We start from the raw sequence: 18204 nt of genomic DNA, 5'->3' as shown, positions 1-18204 counted from the left end.
GCGAATGACAAAGAAAGGCTGAGCCAATGTTCCAAATAAAGAGAATAAAGAAATATGATAATTCAATGCAATTCATGATCCTGAATTACACCTTAAATTAGATAGTAAGTTTGCTCTAAAGAACACTATTGGGACATTTGGCAAAATTGTATAATATATGATACAAACTCGTGTTGTATCAAGTTGAATTTCCTGATTTTAATGTAAGAGAATGTTCTTTTTCTTAGAGAATATAGGTGGAAGGTTTTTAGGGGTACAAGAGCATGCTACAACTTGTGGATAATGGGAAAAAAGATAGACTGATTAATAGAGAGAGAGAGAAAGTTTTTTTTACTATTCTTGAAATTATTTTAAAATTAAGTGTAAAAAGAAATTAAAAAGAGAAAGAGAAAGCCTAAAGAAAAGGCAGTGCCAGTCTTAGGGCAGTGTCAGTCCAACCCCTGTTAGATGACTGGGAATCACTAAAAGGCTTTAGGTGCTGATGTTGCATAGTTGGATTTGTGTTTCTGGCAAATCACTTTGATGGTAGTATGAAGGGTGTAATTAGAATGACAATATTGGTGGCAGGGAGATGGACTAGAAAACTGTAGTACTTCTGGTAAGTGGATGATGATAAGAATCTGAAAAGGATGATGATAAGAATCTGAAAAGAATGATGGTAGTTAATGATGGTAGTTAAGATAGAGAAAAAGAGATTCTGAGGTAAAATCATCTGGATTCAATGGCTGACTGGATATGAGGGACAGAAGTGAAAGTGAGAAAAAAGGATACCGATCACATTTGTAGCTGAAGTGGTTATGGAGATAGTACTGCCATTAATGTTATTGAGAATATGTGAGGAAGAGCATTTACTGTGGAATTAGATGAATTTGAATTTGGATATGTGGGACATCTGTGTGGAGATGTATAGCAAATAGTTACATACAGGGTCTGAAGCTTTGACAAGAGGTCAAATACATGTATCTATATATATGCGTATGCATGTATGTATATATACACATATGTATTCACACATGCATATATATAGTATAACAATATGACATAATAAAGATCAATAGTTCGTGAAAGGCTGAATCTAAGAAGGTTAAATTTAAATTTAACAGGAATAAATTTAAGGTCAGGCATAATGAACCAAATAATAAGTGAAGAAGTAGAGAATGGAGGAAATACAACTTAGCAGTAGCACTATGAAAATAAAACGTTAAAGGTTTGAATATATGAAATCCAATATGTCAATATTTTAGGATAATTTTCAAAAGAAGAAATATAATCTTAAACTGCATTAATGGAAACCTAGTATCTATAAAGGAGCAAATAAAAATGAAGATATATTTTGCACTCATTAGACAACATTTGCAATACTGTGTTCAGTTTCATTTAAGCTTGAATAGCAACAAAAAAGAGTAAAATAAAATGGTAAAGGGACTTGAATCACGGTGTTTTATGGATAGTTGAAAGAAACAGGGAAAGTTTCAGGGAAATAAATGACAACTTTTTAAAAAATAGAGAAGGTATTACAATTACAATTGCATTATTTCAAGGAGAATTGGGGAAACTGTGTCAGTCAGAATTATTTACCTTTAAGGTTTCCTCACTATTTTGTCTTATTAGAGAGGACAGATTAAAAGAAGTGGATGAAATTTACAAGGACATGTATTTTAAACTTTTTGTTGTTAAAGTTTATTGAAAATAAACTTTTTCAGTGCTATAGCTCTTAAGCAATGGAATGAATTATATTGCAGTTTAGTAAAGTACTTGTCACCAAGTGTAGTCAGCCAGAGGCTGGATGAGCCTGGGGCCTGTCAGGAGCAGGTGAAACTAGAGCACTCTCAAGGCCTCTCTCTGCTCTAAGATTTGGTGAGATGGGAATGAAAAGATTAGACAATGAGATGAATATTCTTTTGTTTTGGTTTTGACTGGATGAAATTAAAAGAAAGCAAATTGACATACAGTAAATTTCTACTGTTTCCCCTGTGTATTTCTAGAGCTAGAGAGAAAAACAACATTCAGATCATAGGGGACCACTCATTACTGTCTGTTTTCCTATTTTACTCACCCAAACCTTGATTAGGTAACTGTCTTCTGAAATAATCAACCATACAATCACCTGGTTCATTTGGCCTTGTATCTAGAGAAGATGATAAAGATCATAGTAGCATGAAAATAATTAATTCGCCCACTTACATTTCATATTTTTCATCTTTTTTCGAAGTGACAAATGCTAGTAAATAACTTGTAGACAGTAGTTTAGTTCAATGAAATTAAAATAAGCAGTCTTCAAATGTTACAAATTTTTGTTGCATTTAAAAATGTTCATACCTTTTGGGTCAGCAATTCCTTTTCTAGGAATTTGTTATAAAGAAATAATTAAGAAAACATACAAATAGAGAGTTATAAAGTTTTCATTGTTGTTTACAATAGGAAAAAAATTGGAAACAAAATGTAAGTTTGACACTGGGGGTGGCTTAATTAATAGAATGGAATACTTTGCCACCATTTATTTACATATGAAGAGGCTTATAATATACTATAATTTAAAATTAAAAAGTAGGTTGTAAAATAATGCGGTGATTATGTGATTCATTAACATGGTGCGTATGTGGACAAATAGGGGAAAGCATTTAAAATAAATATTCTAAAATGTAATTTTTACTTTCTTTTGCTTATCTTTATTCTTAATTTTTGACATAAAATGTTAACAAAAGAATACATAAGGGTTATTTATAAAAAGCAGCTGAATATGCCTAGCTGACTGTTATCAGAAAAAATAAAGTTTAAGTGAATTGACTATTTTAATTATAATAGTATTCTCCCCTTTCCTTGGCATGGTTCTTAGGTTCTTATCTCCATTTATATTTTTTATTATTTTGCTACATCATAAACTAAATGGATATATGAGTGTGTGTGTGTGTGTGTGTCTGTGTGTGTGTGTATAATTAGGTTACCTCAAATTCTTTTGGGAAATAGGTAGGTAAAAATGTACAATAAATTAATATATATATACACATAAAATTAAGGATTTTAGATAAAATTAAAATATTGCCTAAATTATATGATTCCTTCTGCAAAGGACCTCAACTAAAGAGAAGATGACAGAAATTAAGAAAGAAAAAAAAAACAGAGATGCTAGAGAGTCAGTTAAAGATTCACATCACATCAGACTTAGCAGGTTGCAGTAGAAGCCAATGAACAGTCTATGAATTAATTTGTCTCCTGGGCTCATTTTCTATTAAACTATGAAATGAGAGGAAAAAGATGGTTTTTAAAACATAAAATCTCTTTCCCTTTGGGGGCAAACTTTCAAAACCTTGGGGATAGCCTTCGAATACGTGGACCTCTCTATTCTCCAATGTAATTGACCACTCCTTTCTCTGTGTTCCCTGGGAACCCTGAACAGACTACTGGCATAGTGTCTATGACACTGCACTCAGCTTGTTGTTTCATTCCTGATTAAAGGATGAGGTCCTGCAGGGATGAAATGGTATCATATACATTTAATATCCCTAGCACCAAGCACAGTGGCAGTCTCAAAGTTGTGGCACCAACAATTCCTAGTTGAGTAAATGAATTAATTGTTTATGAGAAGGTAGAAGCAGAATATTACCTTTCACATCAGAATTTGATTGTTTGTGTCTTTGCAGTAAATGTCCTCTATCATAAACCTAATGGAATGTAGAATCAAGGAAAACAGTGCTATTTTATCAACATGAAATGGGGTATATTTCCTATACGATTTATAGTATTGTGCATTTTAAACAAATATTTCTCATTTCATCCTTACAGGTTTAGAATGACCAAAATTATCTTATAAATCAGAACCTTCTAATATTTTTCACTACAGTATTCTCCTGCATCAATGAGTAGAAGAAGATATTGATACTATATTTTGGCAGTAAAGGAGGCTTAAAAATTTTCCACATCACATAGAATTTATTTGTAATGAGAAAGAGACAAAAAAATAGTATTCTTATAATCTCACTTTCTTAAATTAGAAGAACAAACATGGGAAGATAAAAGTGTGAAATGGGTGAAAAGATATAAAATTATGTAAAATATATAAACAGATTGCAAAACTGTGCTTATATATAAAAAGATGAGGCTGGGCATGGTGCACACCTGTAATCCCAGCACTTTGGGAGGCCAAGGCAGGTGGATCACTTGAGGTCAGGAGTTTGAGAGAAGCCTGGCCAACATGGTGAAACCCCGTTTCTACTAAAAAAAAAAAAAATTAGTGGGGCGTGGTGGCAGCCACCTGTAATCCCAGCTACTCAGGAGGCTGAGGCAGAAGAATCGCTTGAACCCAGGAGGTGGAGGTTGCAGTGAGCCGAGATCGCGCTGCTGCACTCCAGCCTGGGTGACAGAGCTAGACTCCATCTCAAAAAAACAAAAACAACCCATAATAAAAGTAGACTATGAAACAGAGTTAAAAGCTCAAACCTACCTCTTCATATATATAATTGATTGGCAGCAAAAAAATGGGCAAAATCAGTATGAAAATGGGAGAAAAATGTAAATATCAAAATTTGATTATTGAAGAAAGAAACATTCTAGAAAAAATTATACAAATTTAAAATTATACAAAATTAAATCCTGGTGATTACGTAATCACCAGGATTTGGCAAGACAAGGAGTGAAATGAGGCTGAAGAAAATTAGTAAGACTTGATTTGATAAACTCTTGTCATTTTTGGCTCCCATCTCTTGAGTGAAATGACTCTGTGAACCATAATAAACGATTACACTTATCCTACAGAAAAATACCACCAGGTCAGTGATCTTATGTACATGAGCTACAATTTCTGATCACAGTAATTTATAATTGTTTTTGTTGAAAGTCTTCAGAATCAACAAGTGTGAGTGTCTTGGTGGGAAACAAAGTTAACTGAAATATTTTAAAAAGAATTTACCAATATTGTTTTAGGGATGTATTGATATCTTATAAGCAAACAAAGTAAGAAATAGTCAGTTCAAGAGCATGAATTTAAGTTGTCCTCAGCCATTTACCTGAGTGAAAATGAGATTGTTCACTCTTTTTGTGAAAGACAGGTAGGAATTTCAAGGTAAGTGACCACAATCTCCTATTAGCTTATGGGGACACTTAGAATGTATGCAACTTTCTCAAAGCATTTGACCAAATGAAGATTATTTTCCATTTGGAAGTATCTAACATTAAATATAATGATTTCATACAATTTTAAAAGCTCCAATCAAGAAAGATGCAAATACATGAGCATTTAATAAAGGGATTTATAATATTTTACATTAAATGTAGCTTGGATAGGTGAGGAAAACCACTCTGTGGATATATTTGTGAGAACTAAATAAATATGTGTCTTGCAATGCATACATTAAAAAAAATCACCTAACAAAAGCTATTTTGGTTATTGGGTCCTGCAAATGACTTAACACAGGGGTATCAATGAGAGGATTTGTTTACCAAAAACAAATTTTTAATTACTGTTCATTCATATTAAATTCCTGAAATAATGTAATTCTAGAAGGGAGAGCAGAGGGAAAGGAACATCACTCCTTTATAGCCATCTCTGCTCCCTGCAGTTCTAAGCCTCTGATGTTGGTCCTCAGGGGTACAGAGGTATATCCACATTCACTTGGGATGACAGTGCTAAGGCAGGGCTCTCTTTGGCTCTTTCCCTGACCACATTCAGCTGTGCTCTTCAGACTAAGCCAATCAAATTTAGACTTCTTCAAAAGGATAGTTGTACAGGTCTGTGTTTAAGATTTTTTCTGACTCCAGTAAGGCTCCTCCTAGCTGTCTCTCCAGTTCTCTCTGGCAAACTAGTCAGTATTCAATTTAGCTTGTAACTCCAATGAATCTATCAGTGTTGTTACAATAGGTAGCTAATAAGGCATGAGCAGGGCAGGAGAGGGCTCCACCAAAACCCCACTAGGAATGTCATGCCTCAGGTGATGGTTGTTAACTGTCTCTCTAAAATAGTAATTGTTTGCAGCCAGCAGCAGGGAAAGGTACTCTTCCTACAGATAGGAAACACCTGAGACTGGTGATCAGCTGCTTCCTGATGAGATCGCAGGAGTGCGCTCAAGCATGCGTAGTAAGAAACAAAATGGCAGAGTTTAACTGGTATATGAACTTTTTAAGATTAGACTCCAGGGCATGAGGCAGAAAAAGGCTGAAGCAAGTTTTAGGGCAGGAGTGGAAGGCAAGAATTGATGTTGCTGCATACCCGTACAGATCTGCTGCTGGTAAGTAACTTCCACCAGTAATATATTTGTCCTCCAGAATTTTTTTTAAGCCATAATTGCACTGGTTTTGAGATTGTCTTTAAGCTTAACTTCTCTTTTTCTGGAAGAGATTAGGAGCTATCTGTTTTATGACCTAGTTTTTCATCAGGGCAAAATTTATAAGCTATGGCTTATGAGCTGGGGATGGTGGAAATGGCACTCTTCCCTCCAAGTGATACCCTGCTTTAGGAGCTGAACTGTAGGTGTAGGGGAGGCAGTAGCCTTAGGTCTCCTCCATTTGCCTCTCCCAGTGTGGAACCATCATTTTACAAACCAAGATAAGGGCAATCAGAGCCCAAGAATGCTCAGTGGTAGAGCACCTGAAGTAGAGCCTCTGTCTCATCAATGGGGACTAGGAGAGGAAGGGGGCCCCCATCTCTTGTCGGCACTCACCTGACTTAGCAACAGGCAGCTGGGGGAGGAATAAGAAATACTGATATCCTGCCCCTCCTGGGATAGCCCTTTGGTAGCTCTGGGTAGAGGGAACCCTAACTTCTTGTCTACACTAGTGTGGAGTTTGTGTCTTACTGAGCTGGGGAGTCCGGTGGGGGGAGGGGAAGAGGCAGTCTTGATTGAAATACCACAGGCTCTCACAGTTTTTAATGAATTTTAGTAGACTTTCTTGAATAGATTTTTGTTTCACTTGCTGTATAACCTTCAGACCATTTCAGAGACTTTAAATATCTGTTGTTGTTTGTTGTTGTTGTGGATCATTTCACTAGTTTTGCTGGTGAATGGGTTTGCAGAGCTCTTCCTACCGTCATGGTAGAAGCTGATCTTTCAGTTCCACTAATTTTTCTTAATTTCTTTATTCTTGCTACCCTGGATGCATCTTTGTAAGCTTCCTCAAATACTTTTTTAGAGTAAGGTACAAATGAAATTTAAATATGGCATCTTAATAAGGCCCACCTCTCATCTGTCAAGGATCTTTTGTGTTTTTATAAACAGTAAATAATATGAACAAAATTTTAACTTCTCTTGGGGGAATATTCGGGTATAGGAAGTGTAAGAGAAAATAACTTGCCATTCTCTTTCATTCATTTAAAATAACTTTTAATAACTAGATTAATGAAGATTTACCTCTTGTCCTTCTCTGGCATTTTGGTGGCTTGCTGTAGTAGAATTCCTTTCCTTCTTTGTTTTCAAATGTTTTTTCTAGTAAAAGAATCATACTTAAAATCAATATTTAATCAACATATCAAAGAGTACATATGCAGACATGAGACTGTTATGAGATTCCCACTTATAAGAAGATGAGAAGTACTTTATTCCTCCCACTAAGTACAACCAAAAATTCTGGGTATTAAATAAGAAACTCTAAAAGATGGAAACGAGAAGGCAGACTAGCTAGGGAGTTCAAGGCCAGAAGAGTGGCATGATGATGAGTTCACTATGTTTTCTTTTTGTTTCATATGTTCTCACTTTAAAGCTGGAGAGGCCAGCAATCCAGAAATTCCAATGAATGCAATTTTTAAAAATCCCTACATAAGGATGTTCTTCTAGCCCAAGGACCAGGAAAGGGACAGCCTAAAGAGACCAAAACCTTTTAGATAGTAACTGTCCTACTCCAGCCTAACACCACAGAAATGACTGTGACTCCTACACCCACCCATGCCAACAAAAGCTGAGTGGGAGTGCCCCAATCCCTTTTTCAAGGTAGTGTCAGGGAAGGCTAAGCAGGGGGCCAGGCAAGTAAGCATGTGAAAAGATATTCAACATGGTTGAACTGTTATGGAAATGCAAATTAAAACTACAATGAGATAACACATTTGTCAGAATGGCTAAAATAGTGGCAATACCAAATTTCAGTGAGGATGCACAGAAAATGGATTACTCATAAACTGCTCTTGGGAATGGAAAATTGTACATCCATTTTGGAAAACAGTTTGGCAGTCTGTTAGAGAATTAAACATGTATCTACCATAACTACCATACCACCTACCAATTGAACTCCTGGGTTTTTATCTCAGGGAAATGAAGACTTATTTCACATAAACCTGTACACTAATGTTATGTTCATAATGGCCCCAAACTGAAAACAACCCACATGTTCTTCAACAGGTGAATGGTTAAATAGGTTATGGTAAATCCATATCGTGGAATACTGCACAGAAATAAAAAGGAAGAAACTATGGATGTACGCATCAACTTGGGGGTGGGGGATGAGTATTCCAAAAGGTAGGCCAACTGATAAAAGCCAATCCCAGCATGTTACATATTGTGTGATTTCACAGGGATGTGGAAAAACGTTTGTGAATGACACATTTACAGAAATACGGAACAGATTTGTGGTTGCCAGGGGATAACTGCAAGGTAAGGACAGCAGGGAGTGGGTATGGCTTTAAGAGGGCAATATGAGGGATCCTTATGGTCATGGAAATGGTCAGCATTTTGACTGCACGAATATAAATATCCTTATTGTAACACGGTGCTATAGTTTTGCAAGATGTTACCATTAGGGGAAACAGAAAACAGGGTCCCTGGCATCTCTCTCAATTATTTCTTACAACAGCACGTTAGTCAAAATTAAAAGTTTAATTTTGAAAAGTTAGAATTTAATTGGTATTATGTTTCATCTGTTTATTCTTTAAAAGTTAACATTTTTATAATGCTAGAAAAATATCTTGATAAAGATGCCTATACCCAAAATATGGCACATAATCAATATCTGACCATTGTAGGGATTCATTTAGTTTTTGAAAATGATCACACAGAATACAAACTTGCTCTTTTTACTGTTATTTTTTACTCTAGAGGGTGTGTGTGTATGTATAACTGCCTGAATTGTGGGCATGGGTATGAATATTTATCCGTGAGTGTCCTGATATATATAACTTGGAAAGACAAGGTGTTTGTGAAGTAAAGACTTGCATGGTATTTTTAACAAACCCACTAGAATATTTGAGTATAGTCCTTTAAAGTATTGAGGGTGGAGAGAGGAGAAAGGAAAAGATTGGCAAATGGAGGGAAAGGGAGAATGTGATGGCACAGGAAAGAATATGGGAGGAGGTAAAATATTTATTCTTGTGCTATGTGATCGTTTACAATTTTTTTGAATTTGGACTTTGTTCAAATTTGTTGTTCATGTCCCCAGAACCCATTCCCTCTTCTTCTGGCAACTGTCTTTAATTTTGTTAGGGAATTGAATCCTACCCATTCTCAGTTCTTGGAGTCTGGGTGAATCCTATGAGGGTTTGTCAAAGAACCCAGGCTGAAGCCAATCAGCACAGTCCATCCTGTTAGTCACAGTGAGTGATTTATGGGTTGACACATGTCTAAACCAGCCTGATAAGAATCATCTTTGCTTTTTTCCCTCCAGCTTTATTGAGGTCTAAATTGACAAATAAAAATTGTATATATTTAAGGTGTACATGATGTTTTAAGTATACATTTTGAAATTATTACCACAATCAAGCTAATTAACATATCTATCACCTCACATAGTTACTACTTATTTTGCTTTTCATGATGAGAATACTTAAGACCCATTCTCTTAGCAAATTTCAAGTATACAAAACAATATTATTAACTAGAGTCATCACATTGTACATTAGGTCTTCAAAATGTATTCATCTTACAACTGCAAGTTTATACCCTTGATTAACATCTCCCTGACCCCTGGTAATGACCTATTCTCTATTAGGTCAACTTTTTTAGATTTCACATAAAAGTGAGATCATGTACTATTTGTCTTTCTGTGTTTGGCTTATTTTACAGAGCATAATGTCCTCTAGGTTCAAAGGCTAAATGATATTCCAGTATGTACACACACATACACATACACATACCCCTCATCTTCTTTATCCGTTCATCCATTGATAGACACTTGTTTCTGCATCTTGGCTATTGCGAATAGTACTGCAATAAACATGGGAATGCTGATATCTCTTTAGTATCTGGATTTCCATTCTTTTAGATAAATACCAGTAGGGTGTTTACTGTATCATACGGTAATTCACTTTTAAACTTTTTTTGAGGAAACTCCATATTGTTTTCCATAATGGCTGTACCAATTTACATTCTCACCAACAGTGTATAAAGCCTTCATTTTCTCCACATCCTTGCAAACACAGTTTTTTAACTTTTTGACCTAGCAGGCGTGAGATGATATCTCATTATGGTTTTGATTTGAATTTCTCTGATGATTAGTGATGTTGAACAACTTTTCATATAATTGTTGGCCATTTATACGTCTGCCTTGGATAAATGTCTATTCAAGTACGTAGCCCCTTTTAAAATCAGCTTAGGGCCGGGCGCGGTGGCTCAAGCCTGTAGTCCCAGCACTTTGGGAGGCCGAGACGGGCGGATCACGAGGTCAGGAGATCGAGACCATCCTGGCTAACACGATGAAACCCCGTCTCTACTAAAAAAAATACAAAAAACTAGCCGGGCGTGATGGCGGGCGCCTGTAGTCCCAGCTACTCAGGAGGCTGAGGCAGGAGAATGGCGTGAACCCAGGAGGCGGAGCTTGCAGTGAGCTGAGATCTGGCCACTGCACTCCAGCCTGGGCAACAGAGCGAGACTCCATCTCAAAAAAAAAAAAAAAAAATCAGCTTAGTGGGTGTTTTTGCTATTAAGTTGTAGGAGTTCCTTAAAAATTTTGGAGATTACCCCCTATTCAGATATATGATTCACAAGTATTTTCTTCCATTCCATAGGTTGCCTTTTCCTGCTATTAAATATTTCTCTTTGTTGTACAGAAGCTTTTTAGTTTGTTATAGTCCCACTTGTTTACGTTTGTTTTTGTTGTCTCTGCTTTTGGTGTTATAGCCATGAAATTATTGTCAAGATCAATGTCCTGGTGCTTTCCCCTATGTTTCTTCTAGGAGTTTTATGGTTTTGGGTCTTATGTTTAAGTGTTTAGCCCATCTTGAGTTGACTTTTTGTGTGTAGTATAACGGTCCAGTTTCATTTTGTTTTATGTATATATCCAGTTTCCCAACACCATTTTTTTTCTTTGACACAGGGTCTCGTTGTGTTGCTGAGGCTCAAGTGCAGTGGCCCAATCATGACTTACTGCAGCCCTGACCTCCCGGGTTCATTGATCCTCCCACCTCAGACTCCTGAGAAGCTGGGACTATAAGCATGAGCCACCATGCCCGGATAATTTTCTTATTTTTTGTAGAGATGAGGTCTCACTCTGTTGCCCAGGCTGGTCTCATACTCCTAAGCGCAAGTGATTTTCCTGCCTTGGGCTCCAAAAGTGCTGGGATTACAGGTGTGAGCCACCATACTTGGCCACCAACACCATTTTTTGAAGAGACTATCTTTTCTTCATTGTGGATTCTTAGCACCCTGGTCAAAGATCAGTTGACTGTATATGCATAGTTTTACTTCTGGGCTTTCTATTTTGCTCCATTGTGCTGTGTGTCTGTTCATATGCCAGTGTCATATACTTTTGGTTATTGTAGCTTTGTAACATATTTTAAAATCAGGAAGTGTGATGCCTCCAGCTTTGTTGTTCTTGCTCAAGTTTGCTTTAGCTATTCAGGCTCTTTTGTGGTTCTATACAAATTTTAGTACTGTTTGTTCTACCTCAGTGAAAAATGTCACTGAAATAGATATTGCATTGAATTTGTAGAGAGCTTTGGGTAGTATGGACATTTTGACAATATTCTTTTGATTCATGAACACAAAATACTTTCCATTTATTTGTGTCTTCAATTTCATGAACATTTTACAGTTTTCACTGAACAGATCTTTTACCTCTTTGTTAAAAATGTCAATATCTGCATTTTTGAGGGAACTACTATATAGGAGGATGTCTCAACCAGACTTAGTATGGTGAGGATGTGAGGCTGGATTTCTATAGTCATTTTACCACCATGAGAGGAGTCTGTCTGAGAATGGAACCAACCAAGAAAAGGCAGAAATGAGATGAAAGCAGGAGAAAAAACCCTCCAGGATCTTAATGACATAATTTGAGCCCCTCATTTAAGCCATGACAAAAGGCAGCCTTGTCCCTAGACTTTTTATTTAGTAATCCAACAAATATCCCTTTTGACTAAACCATTTTGGAAGGATTTTTTGCCTCTTGCAATGGAGAGAGTCCTGATACATCTTCAAAATATGGTTTAGTAGCTACAGAACAAAACTAAGTTTGCTATTTTACCATTGTCCTCATGGAATGGAAACTAGTCTAATCTCCAGATGCTCAGGTCCCAAAATCTAGAGACCACCTTCTCTCCTTTCTATTTTTCAATCTTATAAACATGTCATCAGCAGATTCTCTTAACACTATCTTGAAAATACATCTAAAATCTAATCACTTCTCATTCCCTCTACTAGTATCACTTTGGTGCAGCCACCACTTTTATCTTGCCTGGATTATTATAAGAACCCCCTAATTGGTCTCCCTTATGGGTCATCATTGTACTCTTAACACAGCAGCCAAGGTGACCCTGCTAACCACTTCAGGCAGATCATGTCATTCTTCTGATCAAAGATCCCCAAACTCAGAGGCAAAAACTGAAGTCCTAAGCCTACCAGGCTTTACATGACCTGTTCCTGCAACCTTCAATACCTATCTGATTTCATGTTTTACCATTGTTCTCCTTGTTCATTCTTCTCTAGCCACATTAGCTTCCTTGGTCTTCCTAGAAAATGACAGACACACTCCTTCCTCAGGGCCATTGCACTTTTAGTACTCCTCGCCTGGGAAAACATACCCCTGGATTGTTCCTAAATGTTCACTATTATATAATTATACTTCCCCACCCCATTGATGTTGAATTTGGACATATGTCTTGGCCAGTGGAATGTTAAACAGAGGCTTTAAATATATTTGCATGGTTTGGCTTGCCCTCTTGAACTCTTGTGATTGGCCATGAGCAGAATATGCTCTAGTTGGCTGCTGGTCTAGGTGAAGAAAGAAAGGTGGAATAAACCTGAACCCAACCCACAATTAGGAGCTAAGTTTGGCTGATTTCTGATTAGTTCAGTAAAGCCACAGCTGACCTTCAGATTCATGAACAAGACAACACATGTTTGCTATTGTAAGTCATTGATAGTCTGAGGGTGTTATGCATTAAAATCTGAAAACGACAGAAACTGATATGCAGAAGTAAGATGCTGTCCTAACAAAACCTAAACTTTGTCATAGTCATTGCTTTTGTGACTGGATAGTAGGTAATTAGGAAAACATAACAGAAAAATAGTGACACATTCACAAGCACGTGGAAATTAAACAATACTCTCCTGAACAGCCAAATGGTCAGTAAAGAAATTCAAAGGGAAATTCAAAAATATCTTGAGACAAACAAAAAATGGAAATACAATATATCAAAGCTTATTAGATGCAGCAAAAGCAGTTCTAAGAGGGAAGTTCACATCAATAAACACCTACATCAAAAAAGAAGATCTTTTGAGCTGGGGCTGGAAAAAAAGGAAAGATAAGTTCTGAAATACACAACCTAGTGTTACACTTCAAGGAACTAGGAAAAGAAGAACAAACTAAGCATGGAGTTAGCAGAAGGAAGAAAATAATATCAGAGCAAAAATAAATGAAATAGGGACTAGAAAAACAATAGTAAAGACCAATGAAATGAAGAGGTTTTTTTTTTTTTTAAAGAAACAAAATGGACAAATCTATAGCTAGACTAAGGAGACAGAGAAGACTCAGATAAAGTCAGAAAAGAAAGATGAGACATTATAACCGACACCACAGAAATAGGATCATAAAAGACTACCATTATAAACAATTATATGCCAACGAATTAGATAACCTAGAAAAAAATAAATTCCTAGCTACATATAACCTACCAAGACTGAATCATGAGGAAGCAGAACATCTGAATAGATGATTAATGAATAAGGAGTTTAAATTAGAAATAAAAAGTTCCCCATCAAAGACAAGCTGGGGACCTGATGGTTTCACTGTGAATTCTACCAAACCTTTAAAGAGATACTAATATGAATCCTTCTTAAACTCTTCCAAAAAATTGAAGAAGAGGGAGTATTTCCAAATTCATTTCATGAGGCTAGCATTTCTCTGATACCAAAGTTAGACAAGTAAGCTACAAGAAAAAGATAACAGGCCAATATCCCTGATGAGGATAGATGGAAAAATCCTTGACAAAATACTAACAAACCAAATGTAGCAGCACAATAAAAGATTATTCATCATGATCAAGTGGGATTCATCCCAGGAATACAGGGATGGTTCAACATATGCAAATTGATAAATCTGATACATCACAACAGCAGAATGAAGGACAAAAACCCTATGATCATCTCAATATATGCAGAAGAAAGCATTTGATGGAATTCAACATCCCTTCATGATAAAAATGCTCCACAAATAAGGTATAAAATGCATGTACCTCAATACAATAAAGGCCGTCTATGACAAACCCAAAGCTAACATCATTCCCAGTGGTGAAAACTTGAAAGCTTTTCCTCTAAGATCAGGAACAAGACAATGATGCCCACTTTTACCACTTCTGTTCAATATAGTACTGAAGTCCTCGCCAGAGCAATTAGATAAGATTAAAAGGAAGAAGTTAAATTGTCCTTGTTTGCAGACAACATGATCTTATATATAGAAAACTCCATCAAAGAACAGAATTTGAAAATTCAGTATAAGTTGAAGGATAAAAAATCACGCAAAATCACTAGTGATTCTATACAAACTATAATTAATAAACTATCTAAAAAACAAGCTATCTAAAAAAGAAATCAAGAACATAATTCCATTTATAATATCTACAAAAAAAGTAGGAATAAATTTAACCAAGGAAGTGAAAGACCTGTATACTGACAATGATAAAACATTGATAAAAGAAATAGAAGACATGGAATATCTTCTATGAAGAAATGGAAATATATCTCATGCTCATGGATCAGAAGAATTAATATTGTCAAACTGTCCATACTACCCAAAGTGATTACAGATTGAGTACAATCCCTATTAAAATTCCAATGGGATTTTTCAGAGAAATAGAAAACAAATTCTGTAACTTCTATGGAACCACAAAAGAGCCCAACTAGCCAAAACAGTCTTGAACTACATGAACAAACCTGGAAGCTCACACTGTCTGACTTAAAAATATACTATAAAATGACAGAAATCAAAATGGCATGGTACTGGCATAAAAACAGACACATAAACCAATTGAATGAAATAGCCCCAAAATAAATCTGTGCATTTGTAGTCAATTGACTTTTGACAGAAGTGCCAAGAACACACAATGTGAAAAGGACAGTATCTTTGATAAATGCTGTTAGGACAATAAGATATCTACATGCAAAATAATGAAATTAGACTCATCTCACACTATGTACAAAAATCAACTAAAATTGGATTAAAGACTTAAATGTAAGACTTGAAACTATAAAACTACTGAAAAAAATATAGGGGAAAAGCTCCATGTCATTGGTCTGGGCAATGATTTTTTTGGATATAAACTTGAAAACACAAGCAACAAAAGCAAAAACAGATACATGGGATTACATCAAACTAAAAAGCTTTTGTACAGCCAGTGAAACAATCAACAGAATGATGAGACATCTAATGGGATGGGAGAAAATATCTGCAAACCATACATCTGATAAGGGGCTAATATCCAAAATGTATCAGGAACTCCATAGTAAGAAAACAAATAACCTGATTAAAACATGGGCAAAGGCTCTAAATAGATATTTGTCAAACGAACAAATACAAATGGCCAACAGGTATATTTAAAAATGCCCTGCATCACTATTCATCAGAGAAATGCAAGTTAAAACCAAATATGGATATTACCTCATGCTTGTTAGAGTGGCTGTTATTAAAAAAAATAAAAAAGGATAATCAGTGTTGGAGATGTGGAGAAAAGGAACCCCCGCACACTGTTGGTAAGAATATAAATTAGTACAGCCATTATGGAAAACAGTATGGAAGTTCCTCAAAAAATTAAAAATAGAATTATCATCTAAACTAGCAATCCCACCACTGAGCCTATATCTACAGGAAAGGAAATCAGTATGTCAAAGAGATGTCTGCACTCCCATGGTCATTGCAGCACTATTCACAATAACCAGTGTATGGAATCAACTTAAGTGTTCATCAGCAGATAAATGGATAAAGAAAATGTGGTATGTAGCACGATGAAATATTGTTCAGCCTTTAAAAAGAAGGAAATCTTGTCACTTGGAGTAATATAGATGAACGTGGAGGACATTATATTAAGTGAGATTAGCCAGGCACAGAAAGATCATGATCTCACTTACGTGTGGAGTATTAAAAACAAAAACAAAAACAAAAAATGCTGAACTCATAGAAGTTGAGAGTAGAATGGTAGTTACTAGGGGCTGCAGGAGTGAAGGGGTGTGGGTTGGGCAGGTGTTGGTCAAAGGATGCAAAATTCCAGTTAGATAGGAGGAATAAGCTCAAGAGATCTATTGTTACATCATTGTGACTGTAGTTAATAACAACATATTATACTGAAAATTGCTAAGAATACATTTTAAGTGTTTTCAGTGTTCTCACCACAAAAATAAGTATATGAGGTAATGAAGATGTTAGCTCAATTTCGCCATTCCACAAGGTATACATATTTCAAAACAATGTGTCATATACAATAAATACATGTAATTTTTACTTATTAAAAACAAATGAATTAAAGAAGAATTATGACACAGATTATGTAGAAGTGATACATTTAGTAAAACTGTCTCAAGTGATAGATTGAAAGACAGAAAATCTGCCTAACAGATTGGGTCACTGGAAAAAGGTGTTGAGGTAGACTATTAACAGTGTGTGTTAGGGATTATATTGCTTGGTTTCCCCTTGTATACTCCAGGTTTTCACCATAGGATCTTCCCTGTGTATTCTCTAGCCCAAGCAAATGAGAAACATGTGGAACATGACTGAACTCAACCTATAGCCTGAATCCAAGACCAGTTGACCCAACCCATGTCTAATAGAGCCAACCTGCAGACCCATGAGTGAGAAAATAAAAGCTTGTTGTAAGCCACTGAGGTTTTGAAGTTGTTATATACCAAAAAGTAGTTAATATACCTAGTATCTACTTGGCTTGTCCCTCATTTCCTTTGAATTCTTACTTAAGTATTTATCTTTTACTTTGGTAGCCTCTATCCAAAACTGCAATATCCACTTAAACTCTTTATTCCCCCTCCTGCTTTTTTACTCCTTAGGCACTTATCCCCATGTAAGACATCATGTATTTTACTTACCTTCTTTATTTTGTATCTCCCCCTGCCAGAATGTAAGATAACAAAGGGAAAGCTGTTGTCTCATTTTGTTCACTGCTCTATCCCCAGCACTCAGCCAGTGTCTGATAAGTAGTTGGAGCTCAACACATAGTTAAATAATAAATTTATAAATTAAGCGGTCAGGTGATGTATGTTAGGCTACCACCTCTGTCACTAACAAGTTGTATGGCTTTTAAGAAATAATTTCATCTCTATGGATCTTAAGTATCCTCATCTATAAAGCAAGGATGTTAGAATAAGAAACCCTAAGGTTAAATAATTCTATGATTTAAAATATGTACATAGTTAGAAAATAAGTAACAATGATGATAAAATAATGACATATCTGAAATTTTTTACCTGATTATTAGTCACAATAAGAACAGTACCTACACAGCATATCCACATATAAGCAAAAATATTCAGTCATACCTGAGAAGTTAACTTGAGAAGGTCAGTCAGAGAGTCAATGGATTCTGAACTGTCAGAGCCTCGGCTACTATAAAAAAAAAACATTTTGGTTTACACAATGTTTTGGTGGCATCTTAAAATTTCAGCTGTTGCTTTTATTCTCTTATTTGAATGGTTGAAAAGTTCTAATTATAAGAAGTGGCTCAGCGCAGTGGCTCACGTCTGTAATCCCAGCACTTTGGGAGGCAAGGGCAGGTGGATCACCTGAGGTTAGGAGTTTTAGACCAGCTTGACCAACATGGTGAAACCCCGTCTCTACTAAAAATGCAAAAATTAGCTG

The 18204-nt window shown here is 35.9% G+C and overlaps 1 protein-coding gene across 1 annotated transcript in view; it reads right to left on the bottom strand.

Moving 5' to 3' along the window:
- Nucleotides 1-18204, bottom strand: part of AGBL3 (ATP/GTP binding protein-like 3) — a 122173-nt gene that overhangs the window by 37884 nt on the left and 66085 nt on the right. The window contains exons 12-15 of the mRNA XM_011941245.1: nucleotides 17886-17952; nucleotides 7341-7415; nucleotides 3605-3662; nucleotides 2057-2128 (exon numbers count right to left, since the gene is read on the bottom strand). Of these exons, the coding sequence (XP_011796635.1) occupies nucleotides 2057-2128; nucleotides 3605-3662; nucleotides 7341-7415; nucleotides 17886-17952 (272 nt within the window). The remainder of the gene's footprint in view (nucleotides 1-2056; nucleotides 2129-3604; nucleotides 3663-7340; nucleotides 7416-17885; nucleotides 17953-18204) is intronic.

Source organism: Colobus angolensis, unplaced genomic scaffold (genome assembly GCF_000951035.1).
Source record: "Colobus angolensis palliatus isolate OR3802 unplaced genomic scaffold, Cang.pa_1.0 Scaffold2, whole genome shotgun sequence".
Taxonomy (NCBI): domain Eukaryota; kingdom Metazoa; phylum Chordata; class Mammalia; order Primates; family Cercopithecidae; genus Colobus; species Colobus angolensis.
This window is presented reverse-complemented; position numbering and strand designations above follow the sequence as displayed.